The sequence below is a fragment of the Arvicanthis niloticus genome, chromosome 8 (genome assembly GCF_011762505.2).
Source record: "Arvicanthis niloticus isolate mArvNil1 chromosome 8, mArvNil1.pat.X, whole genome shotgun sequence".
Taxonomy (NCBI): Eukaryota; Metazoa; Chordata; class Mammalia; order Rodentia; family Muridae; genus Arvicanthis; species Arvicanthis niloticus.
Window position 1 is genome coordinate 8,527,090 of NC_047665.1, and position 12,025 is coordinate 8,539,114.

Sequence of the window (12,025 nt, forward strand, 5' to 3'; positions counted from 1 at the left end):
GGGTCTACTGAGGATGAAGCAATTTGGCCTTGGTGGCTGATGCTAGAGAGAATTATCTGGCTTCTCACAACATACATGGTGCCAGCGGGTGGGAGTGCCGTGGGCCTCCCAGGCCCAGGGTGTAATGTCAGCACCTCCCCCTCCCCCAGCCACTCGCTGCCCCGACGAGCCGGAATTATACTGAGATCCGGGAGAAGCTCCGCTCAAGGCTGACCAGGCGGAAAGAGGAGCTTCCCGTGAAGGGGGGCAGCCTGGGTGGGCTCCCTGGGGAGCCTGCGGTGGACCACCGGGATGTGGATGAGCTGCTGGAATTCATCAACAGCACGGAGCCCAAAGTCCCCAACAGCGCCCGGGCTGCCAAGCGAGCCCGGCACAAGCTGAAAAAGAAGGTGGGTGTGGGGGGAAGCTCAGCTCTACTGCCTCTCCTCCCTGAGGATTCCCTCACCCCAAGACCTCTGGGGTATGAATGGTGCTGGTTGCCAAAAAAACCTTGGTATCCTCACTACTATGGGAAGGTTTGGATGAATCTGGGAGACATCAGGGTCAGGGAAACCCTGCGGGCAAGTAATTGGAGCAAGAAATGTGTCTCTGCTGCGGGCTGCTTGCTGATGTCCTCCATGCTGAGGAGTTGCTGCTTCCATCGTCGGTCATTTATTCATTCAGCAAGTACATCCACAAATACTAGGAGCCAAAAAGTAACAGTCAAGTTCTCACTCTGGGAGAAACTCAGTCCAGCGAGGAGACTGACATGCGTTAGAGTGTGACAGGTCCCAGGGTGAGGGAAGTGCCCTGTCTTGTAAAGCCCACAAATGGCTTTACAAGAGCGTGGCTCATCAGCTGGGTCCCGGGAATAAGGGCAGCGGGCACAGCACATCCCATAGCAGTGTGGTAGAGCCAGTGCTGAGAGCAGCAGAGAAGTAGGGCAAGTAGTGGGAACAGAAGGGAGCCTTTGAGGCCTTGCTGGAGGAATGGCAGCTTTGATTTTAGCCTCCAAGTAAGAGGGTGTCACCAGAGGCTTGACTCGTTCAAATCTGTATTTTGATTGCAGTGTGGGTGAAACGGGGCAGATTGGAAGGTGAGGGAAAGAAAACTGAGTTTGATACTCCAGGTAGGAAAAGACAAAGACCAAAGGGGAGATGACTGAGACTGGGACTGAGAGACTTGAGAGAGAGAAGTGACAAGTTCGGGACTCTAATGAGAGCATGAAAGACCCTCGGGTGTGTCCCAGGTGGGAGCCAGTATGATCATAGTTCTTGTGACTGAGCCAGCATGGCAGTTGCAGGAGACTGGATGTAGTTGGGACGTACTGACTCAAGTTCCTGTGAGACATTCAAGTGCAAGTGGATGTGTGAGACAAGCAGTTGCCAGAGCAGAGATGTAATTGAAGCCATGGGAATGAACCACTTGACTCAGCATTAAGCCCAGGGAGCTATTCCTGGACAGCCCTGCCGCCTAGTTGCCTGCGGCTTCGTTACTTCACCTGCTTACCCCCAGCTGCATCTGCTCAGTGCCACAGGCAGGAACCACAATCTGAAGAGATCTGGTTTCACAGCCAGTTAGTTCCAGTTCTTGGGTGGTCAAACAACCCTAGAGCTCTGGAAGGCAGAAGTAATTCTCCATCTTTCCAGCCCAAGGACAACCAAGATCCTTCTGCAGCCTCAAGTAGTTAAGCAAAAGGTCCTGCTGCTTCCTTCAGAGAATGGTCATCCTTCCTTTGCTCCCACTCCGAGTTGCCCTCCAGAAGTGTTCCACAGGCTGCAGTGGTCTCTAGCCTCTGAGCAGTCCCTAGAAGGCATGTTCCACAGTCCCCAGGTCTGGTGTGTGTGTTTTATAACCCTGTGTATCTTTCCTGAAAGACTTATTCCAAGGCTCAGTCAACATGTGTCCTCCTTTGCAGACATCCTTAGGGAAGTCTCTATGCTGCACCTTGCGTCTCTCTAGGCTGCCATTCACCAAGCTGTCTGATCCCAGAGCTGCCTGCAGTCACTACCCACTAGACCTGAGCCTTGTAGACGGGAACAAACATACAGAGGTAGTCTCAGTGTGAGATCAAAGACTTGTTGTTATGCATTTGTTGTTAGGTATTTAGATGTCAGCCCCTCTCTGAGATCTTTTGTAACTAGTTTGGCTGCCATCAAGAATCCAGTTTCCCCAGTAGGCATGTAGTGATGACTGCTTGTTCTCAAGAACTTTGGGAGATAGATGAAAGCTAGGGTCTTCCTGTTCCCTCATCTCACTCTCAGACCGTTACTTCCTTTTCTTACCTTTAGGCACTAATCCCTGATGCTCTGAAGCTCTGAAGCTATACTCATGCTGTGTCATCTGCAACCTTAAATCCATCCTTCCTTGTCCACTGAGTGTTGTCTTCTGACCCTTTCTCCTCTTCCCAGGCCAAGCTAGAGCTCACTTGAGTAAGCTCACTTCAGTCACTCTCTGACTGGTGTTCCTTAGTTCCTTGCCTGTTGCCTTTCTGACACATCTGCTTGAAAAACTGTATCCCTGGTCCATCCCACACTGTCTCCCTTATATACCCAGAGGATAGCATGTAACTCTATGTATGGTTGAACTCTCCTGTAGCCTGGCTGGCCTGCCTATACATCCCTAGTCCCTTTCTTTCTTGCCCATTCACATAGCCCTTTCTTCAGACCTCTGATTCTCCAGCTTTGAGGCTGTCAGCTGCCCTCCCTTGTTCTTCACAAATACATTCACTTCTGTTTCCAGCAAGGAAAAGGTCATTGGACATACCTCCTCATCTCTAAAGGAAGCGTCGTCCTGCCCAGCCTGTGTTGTCCTTTCTTGCTTTCTCAGCACAGGCTGCCTGCTCTTATTCTCAAAGCCTTCAGTTGGCAAACTGCTTCCTCAGGCTCCACCCCAGGGATCTGCAGTCTCTCCTCTGCTCTGGCTCCGTCATTTGTCACTGTGCCCACTGTTGAGTTTTGAAGGCAGGCAGTTCCTGCCTCCCAGTTTGTTTCCTCTTCCTACACCCCAGTTCATTATTTCCATTGTTACCTAAACACGCCTTCAGTCTCCGCTTGATGACTAAACCCAAGGTTGTCCGATGTCCACCAGTCCACCTTTGATGTGTGCTCCCCTTTAAGCCTTGGCTCCTTGACTTTCAGGGGCAGTGGGGTCACCATCTTCTCCATAATTCTCACCATCCTCTCTGACCTCTTTCCATCTTCCTTGTGAGTTCCTGTCCCTCACCTAGACTTTGTAGATCATCTCTCTCTAGAGAAGAAAAGCCATCTAGCTGTACTCCACATTGGCATCTCTGATAACTGTTGGTTCTCTTTGGGGACATCCTGCAGGTACCTCAAACTCAGTACATAACAAAAGAGATCTGCCTTTTCTTTTTCGTTGTCTGTTCTGTAAAGGGGACCACTCCACCCTATTATTTGACTTTGAGCCATGGGCATTGTCATGGGGAAGTGCACTGTGACTGAAAGCAGAGAGCCTTGGAATTGAACTTCAGATTGAAGCTCAGCTTGATCACACTTGCTGTATGACCTTGGGCAAATCAGTTCATCTCTAAGCCTCGGGTTTTCCATCTAGAAAATAAGAGTAACCAGGAGCCTAAGTCATAGGCTATTGGGAGGATGATATGAAATGCTGCATGGGAACCTGGGTAGAATGCCCGCCCGGCACGTGTGAATGCTCGGTTCATGCGGGCCACGGGAGCAGCTATAGTTGTTGTTGATGTCTTCTCAATGTGTGTCATTTTACCTTCCTGCCGAACACTGAAAATCCCTATCCGTGATTTCCGCCCATAGCAGCTGTGTTTAATGCCTTCAGTTGGTAATATTGGATGCCTCAGGCTCAAACCCAGACTTCTGCACAGCCTGCAGATCTTAAGATCCAGTGCTGCTTAGCTTCCTAGCCTCATCTCAGCCTTACTTTCTAACCGACCTTCCTGCCTCCCAAGGTCCCTCCACACCACACCTCCCCTGGCCAAAATGAAAGCAGAACAAAGCTCCAGGCTCCAACTGTACTCCTGCAGAGGGTGCTCACTTTTCCCAGGGTAGGTCCACTCACCCGTCAGCGCCCGTCTGCACCCGTCAGCACTCTGAGATGGTCCAGGCTGGGTCAAAAGCACCTTGTACCTTTTGCCTTGTAGCACTTGACACTGTCACTCCAAACTAAGCAGTCCATTTAGATGTCTCTCTTCCCTGGCTGATTGAAGCTGGGAAACAGACCATGTCTTGTGCCCAGTTGTCCTCCCTCCCAAAGCTTAGCCTACTGTCTCACAGTCAATAATAAAAGGGACTAAAAAGTCTGGAACCCATGAACTAGTCCTTGCTGATATACTAGCCGCCTGATCTTGAACCAGTTTTGTATTCTTGCCAAAGCTGAAGTTTCTCATCTGTATGAACTGCATTATGGTACAGCAAGAGCAGTGGTGAGGGTTAAGGACGTCTTGATGCAGGGAGCCAGGACTGTGCATAGAGCCGCTCTTCTTTCGATGGCAGGGTTTATGATGAGGAGGCACTCTCCATACCAGGACTCCTCAGACCTTTGAGACATGAAGCGAACATTCCTGAGTAAAAACTTCCTTATCTAGAACAACCAGGAAAGCAGTCTGTGCTGGTTCTGAGAGGGAAAGAGCATCCCAATAGTTTCCAAATGCCCCATTATCTCTGCAGACACTGCCCCAGGCGCTGCTGCTCACTGCCTCCCCATTATCTCTGCAGACACTGCTCCAGGCCCCGCTGCTCACTGCCTCCCCATTATCTCTGCAGACACTGCCCCAGGCCCTGCTGCTCTCTGCCTTCTTGAATAGGCAGAGTCCTGGCACATGAGAAAGGAAATTTGGACCCTTACAGACCCTCAGAGCAACTTTTTCTTGTAAATTACAAACTTGGATATTAAGGTTCAAAGAGAGTGATTAGCTCAAGGGGCTCTAAAGACCTGAGCTTAGGTGTGTAGTCAGTGTTCAAAAGAGACAGGTTACATGGATGTCCACTGGGGCAGAAGAATCTCTCTAAGGTGATTCAGAGGTGGAGGCAAGTCTCCCTCAGTCTGCAGGTCACCTGGAGACACATGAGGTGGTACTCCACCACAGCCTTCCCATCTGACCCCTAGGTGCTGTTAGCCTCCTGCTAACTTGGGTTTAAGCAGAGAAATTCAGGTAACTCAGCCCATAGATAGATTTCCATTCTCCTGACTCAAGTCTGTTGAAGAGGGTTTACAGGACTCAACCTCTTGGGACCTGCCAGACTCTTGGACTCAGGAGCTGCTTTTATACCTTGTGGTGAGGACCCTGCCTGTCACTAATCATAGTATGCTGTGGGGCCCACGTGAGATGTGGGCTTGGATATGTGGGGCTGGCTGAGCAGTGAGCGACCTTTCTAAGAGATGCCCCTTTCCAGTAGTGCAGCATCAGGAGGACACTTACAGTCAGCTCCTGCATCTTTTCTTTAAGATTGCATAAAAAGAACACATCTCCCTGCCACCGACAGAGTTGAAGAGACTGCCTCTCCACAGCCATGCATCCCCACTTTGTTCTTTAGCCCACAGTTATTGTCCCTACTTTGTAGATGAGTCCACTGGGACCTAACTGGGGAGTAAACAAGTTACTCAAGCTCAGACTAACCCATACTCAGGAGGCAGATCCTAGCCCTCTAGACCCTAGAGCTGACCCAGGCTCATCATAAATCAACTGTCCAGAGCTCCCCTCATGAGGTTATTTGTACTTCTATCCTGGAGACTTGGTATCTGTCTGCTTTCATCATCCCCTCATCCCTGCAGGGTGGAGGAGTATGTGAAGGCTGTGAGTCTCTGTCTTCAGCGAGTGGCAAAGCGAGGTCCCAAGCTGATGTATCACAGTGTACTTGATCGAAGCAGATCTCTGCTGAAACTGTGTCTTCTATTGGCAGGAAAAAGAGAAGGCCCGGTTGGCAACAGAAGCTCTGAAGCAGGTGAATCGTGTTTCTGGAAGCCAGGAGCCAAAGCCTGCCAGGGAAAGGCTCCTGGAGTGGCCTGACCAGGAACTGGACCGGGTCAATAGCTTCTTGAGCAGCCGCTTGCAGGAGATCAAGAGCACCGTCAAAGACTCCCTCTGTGCCAGTTTGAGTATGTGTGAGCTCAGCATGGAGGACAGTGGCTGTAAGGAGGGGACTGTGGAAGCTCAGGCCCTAACCCCTTCAGACCTCAGCGGCTCCTCTCACAAACAGCCTGACATCAACCTTGACCTGTCCCCTTTGACCTTGGGTTCCCCTCAGAGCCACACATTACAAGCTCCAAGTGAGCCAGTCCCACCATGGGCAGAAAGGAGAGACCCTCACCCACCATGGACAGAGGTGAGGGGCCCCCCTCCTGGTATCCCTGAGAATGGGCTCGTGAGAAGACTGAACACTGTGCCCAACCTGTCCAGGGTGATCTGGGTCAAGACACCCAAGCCAGACAACCTGAGCTCTGAGGAAAGTCCAAAGGAAGTTCCCAGTTGCAAACAGGAATTGTCTGAGCCTGTGGCCACAGGTGGAAAGCCAAGAAAGAGCAAGAGACAGGGAAGTCAAGCAAAGAAGACTGAGGCAAGTCCAGCCCCCTGGCCTCCAGCCAACCTAGAGGCTCCCAGTGCTAAGAGCCAGATATCTAGCGCCAAGCAGCCAGTCAAGGGCTCAGAGCCTGCCAAAGGGGGCAGTGGTGCAGAACCTGGAGAGGGCAGCCGGGGGAGCCGGCCAGGACCAATTCCGGCTGATAGCCCCAAAACTGACAAGAAGGGTAGTTCCTGGCAGAATTGGCCAGGTGGGGCCAAGGCACGAACTCTGGAGCAGGAATCTGAGCAGACCCCCGGCCCAGCAAGGCCACAGAACTTATCCCAGGGCAAGGGCCGCAGCCGCCGGAGCCGAAACAAGCAGGAGAAGTCAGCCTCCTCCTTGGGTGAGTGCACCAGGAACCAAGTGGCTGAACCCCCACTCCAACCAAGCCATGGGGTGGAGGGCAGTCCCAGCATGACCCCAGAGGTCTGGCCATAGGCACTGAGCCCTCCTGGCTGTGTCTTCCTAGACGATGTGTTCCTGCCCAAGGACTTGGATGGGGTGGAGATGGATGAGACAGACCGAGAGGTGGAGTACTTCAAGAGGTAGGTGTGTGCTCTCTGCTTTTCCCAGCTGAGGGGAACTTAGGTCCATGCCCAAGCCCCACATTGTGTCTTAAGCCAGAGAAAATCCATGGGGTTCCTCATGGGCCATCCCAGGCCCCTCCTTCCAGATAGCCTGAACCCAGGGAGCCTCTTGGCAAGACGGTCACTTGGGAAGGTGTAAGCCATAAGGTGAAGGAGCCACGCCAGCACCCAGGAACAGAGTTTCAGTGTAGCCCTGGTTGCTCAAGAACTCTTTCTATAAACTAGGCGGGCTTCAAACTCTCGGGGGTCCCCAGAGCTGCTATTTTACTTGTACTTCTTCTGTTCTGGTGGGCCATGCTCTAGGAAAAGTCTAGAGAGATTCAGAAATATACAGCCCAGTGATTGGTGCCATTAGAGGCATGATGGTATGATGGGGCCACTGGTGGAAGCCTTCAAACCAGCCTGGGGGTTAGAGGATGCTTTTCTGGAGAGGGGAGACTGACGTGAAATGTGAAGAATAAGACTGAGCTGAGCTCAGCAGGGATGGAGAAAGGTCTGTAACCATGTACAAAGGTCTGAAGGGAGAAGAAGCCTGCTCAGTACAGCAAGGGTAGGTAGAGACGATGGCCAGTATGCACCTCACAGCAGTTGTCTTCATGTGTTGTCTCCTGGCCTCATGGACAGCAGTTCTCAAGCCTGTCAAACCCGACACCTGGAAGCCACAGTGTCTGTTTAGAGCCAACTTGTTTCTTTTTTTTTTTTTTTTTTTCTGTCTTGCCATATAACCCAGGCTGGCCTCAAACTCATGGCAGTCCTGAATGTTGGGATTACAGTGTACCACTCTAGGCTTCCAGCTGGTTTCTGAATAAATGGGACATGTTTTGTCTAGAGGTGGGGTCCAGTAAGGACAGAAAAAACCTCTTACTGTGTTTGCCCATATTTTCAAAACCCAATAGGTTCTGTTTGGATTCTGCAAAGCAAACTCGTCAGAAAGTTGCTGTGAACTGGACCAACTTCAGCCTCAAGAAAACCGCTCCTAGCACAGCTCAGTGAGGTAGAGACCCCAGCTGTCACCTGCACCCACTTCCTTCCATGCTCTGTGCCCCTCTAAACCATTCTCTGTGATGGCTCTGGGGACTTGGGCTTAGGGCTTGCTCGCCCTGCTTTCTGCACCTCCATAGCAACCACATCTCCACATGCAGCTGCTGATGCTCTGCACCCTGTCCTGTTTGTGTCAGCTCACCAAGGCCTTTGTTCTTCCATCAGGCCTCCCTGCTTAGGCCTTCCCTCAGTCTTGCTCCTGCTGCTTCTGAAGGTCAGCTTCTTGAAGTGTCACCAATGGGGCTCAGCCTCCCTCCCAAAGCGTCCTGGCAACAGTAGACTTCACGGAGCTGCCCCATGAGTGGGCATTGGGCTTAAGTCTCACTTGTTTCCTCAGTGCAGAATATGCCTTCCACCTGAAGCAGCATAGAAGCCCAGGCCTAAGGGAACAGTGACGGGCAGGTGAACTAGAGTAACGCCTTGCAGGCCATTGATAAAGAGTGGAGGTGTTGCTGAGCCTTCTCCCCCAGTAGCACAGGTTCCTGAGGAACGGGTAACTGAGCTGTCTTTTGGGAGGAGACTGACCCACAGCAGCTCTGGCTTGCACTCCAGCCACTCAGATAAACCCTGTTATTTGAACTGTTGACATAGTGGATACTGGATGTTTGGGGGCTGGGTGCCCAAAACTGGAGAAAGCTTCCAGGCTGAAAGCTTTAGTGCAGAAGACACAGGCAGCTATCACACAGTATTGGGGCCCAAGGCTATTCAGTTCTGTGTATTTTTTTTTTTAAGACTTATTTTATGTATATGAGTGCTCTATCTGCATGCATACCTGAGTGCCAGAAAAGGGCATCAGATCCCATTGCAGATGGTTGTGAGCCTCCATGTGGTTGCTGGGAACTGAACTCAGGACCTCAGGAAGAGTAGCCAGTGCTCTTAACTGCTAAGCCACCCCCACCCCTTTTTTTAACTATGTATTTTTATTTTCTGTGCATTTGTATTTCACCTGTATATATGTTTGTGAGAGAGTGTCTGATTCCAAGTTATAGATAGTTGTGAGCTGCCATGTGGGTACCGGGAATTGAACAAGTTCCTCTGAAAGAGCAGCTGGTGCTCTTAACCCCTGAGCCACCTCTCAGGCCACACAGTTCCATGTCCTAATTTTGTGCTATGTATCTGCATCAGGAATTTTTTGTCTGACAACTGCATAGTTGCCCTTAGTACTGTGGGAGATCTGATCTCTGTACACATACTCCTGAGGTCCCCACCTGACACTGTGCTCTTGTGTTCTTTAAAAATTCATCTCTGGGTTGAAGCAGTAAGCTTCCTGGATTCTTAGTAATCCCCGGAACAGGACAGAGGCCTGAGGCCAGGGCAGCCTCCAGAGCTGAGGCTCCCTGTGCTGTGCGTCTGTTGCCTCCAAGTTAAAGTTGCTTTCTTCAGAGTCACCTCAGGCTTCCTGTGCTTTGAGGAGTCTGATCCTTTGCCACTTGAAAATAACCACACCCCAAGGGTATCTTCTAGATAAGGTATCCTCTTACCTTTCTTTTCCACCACCACAAGAGTAACGAATAGCAAAGACCCCATCTGTTGCCTCTATGGAGAGAAAAGGGTCACACCTCACATAAGGCCAATTTCACTGGTCTCCTGAGAAACCTAATCCAGCTATCTTCTACCTCAGCTCATCTCTTCCAAGACAGGGAGGCCACTGCCCTCTTCCCTACCCTCATAAGTGTACATCCTGGAGCCATTCCATCATCTTTCATGAAGGTTTAGGAGGCTGCAGTGCTGACATAGCCTCGGGACCCAGCCCAGGCTGTCTCCTTGAACCTGAGTAGAGTCTGAATATAGGACTGGCCTGCACTAGCACCTCTAAGTGGGAGAATGGTTGCCAGCAACCGAGCTCTTACTCAGCCCTGAGCTGCACCAGTGTGCTGCAGCAAGGCCTTAATTTTCTCAAAGACTGTCCCATGTGCTGACAGAACCTCAGGACAGGGGCTCTGTCCCTTACCAGTTTTATACTTAGAAAATCTTCCTATTTCCATCCGGGAAATCTATTGCTCTTTTTCAACCCAAGAAACAAAGCTAAAGCATATTACCACCTCCCCAGACCCAGAAGCAGCAGGGGTCTGGGCAGAAGCTGGGGATGTAATTCATAGGGACCCAGAGCCAGCAAAGCCAGCAGGGGTGGGGAGAGGAAGCCTGGTACTCACTGTGATCCTGCCCCTTTTTTCCCCTCTCAGCCCTGCCCAGGTTGATGTCTCCAGGTCATCTCAAAGCCCCAGCTCAAGCTGCAGATGTAGTTCTCCACGTGCCCTGCCACCTGTCTTGACTCGACCTGCTCCCACCACCCTGACCAACCAAAAGCTGAATGGACGCCAGGCTGTGCTGGGGCCTTTGAGGACCTCAGCAGAGCCGCTTCCTGGTGCTACACAGCCTGAGGAGTGGGCTGGCCTGTGAGCCAAGGGCTGGTGGCCCTGCTGGCCCAACAGTGCTCTCTTTGTGTTGGTTTCTGTTTGGTTTCTTTTTATTCTTTACTTTTGATACTGTGAATATCTTTCATGGGGAAAGATAAAGCAACATTTGGACACAGAATTAAGTGTGGTGGTGATTTGCTGGTCTCAGTGGGGAGTGGGAGAGATATATATATACTCAGAAACAGGTCTGTCTTAGTCACCATCTAGAGCAGTACTCTGCTCAGGCAGTCTTCATAGTTCTCGCTTAACCCTTAGAGTCCCCAAGCAGTCCTGAGTGGAGCTGACAGCCCAACATAACAGAGATGGGGGGTGGGGGGTGCCAAGGCTATGACAGCAAGTAACTGCTAACCCGTCTGGCTGGCTGGGCCCTGCCTCTTATTGGGAGGACTCAGGTACATCAACCTAGAATACTGTATGGGCTGGATAGCTCAACAGTGGCTGCCTCTGCACATTGGAGAGGCTGATCCCTGAGGCCTCTCAGTACTAGACTCAGTCTAGTACTGAAGGGCTGGACGATTTCTGGAGAGCCACTGATCTTTAATTTTTTTTTTTTTTTTAACTTTTACGTATGTGTATGGGTGTCTTGTCTGCATGTATCACATGTATGTACTACCTGTGGAGGCCAGAGAGGGACATTGAATCATCTGAGACTGGAGTTACAAATGGCTGTGAGCTGCCATGTCGCTGGGAATTGAACCTGGGTCTTCTGGAAGAGCTCAGTGCTCTTAACTGCTGAGTCATCTCTAGCCCTCAAGAGAGTCCCTGATCTTTAGTCCACACTGGAAGACTGAAGAAGCTAAGCTCTGATGTCAGCAGCAGTAGCAGCAACAGAGTAGATGCATCTACCATGAGGTATGAGTAAAAACAGGCAGGCAAAAAGCAACAACTTTTCCTTGGATCTCCTTATGTCTAGGTTACCACTGAGGTAAGTGCAGCCCATTCTGGGCGAGTGTCTTCACCCTTCAGTTACTCCTTCCAGGAAATGCCCTTACATTTCATCCTGCAGTGTCTAATCAAGTTGGGAACCAAGATTAGCCCTTACACTTACTTTTCCCCTTTGCAATATGACCATGTGGATACAGGTTGGATACGGCCTTCTACATATGTATGAGACCAGAGACCCTGAGGCCTTTACGACCATGCATCTGTAGCCCTAGCCAGTTGAGAGCCACCCACACCACACCAACGTCACTGGAGCAGCTCGGGGCTCCCTTATCAGTTAGATCCGCCTCTCCAGTGAGAATGGGATGTGTACCCACTCGCAGACTTGAAAACAAAACCCTATAAACTATAAAGTCGAGGAATCCCCCTCATCGTCCCAAGTCCCATTTTAATACAGTAGGTTTACTAAAGATGCCTCACACTATGTCCAAGCTAAAGTCCTTTTAAGATCTATCTTAGGTGTGAATGTTTTGCTCACAAACACCATAAGCCTGGTGTCCAAGGT

The 12,025-nt window shown here is 50.8% G+C and overlaps 1 protein-coding gene across 10 annotated transcripts in view; it reads left to right on the forward strand.

Moving 5' to 3' along the window:
* The window catches only part of Fam193b (family with sequence similarity 193 member B), a 32,679-nt gene extending 21,983 nt beyond the window's left edge, over window positions 1-10,696 (forward strand). For 8 of the 10 annotated variants that reach the window (XM_034509891.2, XM_034509894.2, XM_076938954.1 and 5 more), the window contains 5 exons: window positions 150-389; window positions 5,874-6,876; window positions 7,003-7,078; window positions 8,017-8,114; window positions 10,345-10,696. In XM_034509891.2, the coding sequence (XP_034365782.1) occupies window positions 150-389; window positions 5,874-6,876; window positions 7,003-7,078; window positions 8,017-8,113 (1,416 nt within the window). In that variant the 3' untranslated portion in view covers window position 8,114; window positions 10,345-10,696. The remainder of the gene's footprint in view (window positions 1-149; window positions 390-5,873; window positions 6,877-7,002; window positions 7,079-8,016; window positions 8,115-10,344) is intronic. The other 2 variants (XM_034509893.2, XM_076938960.1) reach the window with 1 other exon arrangement.
* The last annotated feature ends 1,329 nt before the right edge of the window (window positions 10,697-12,025 follow it).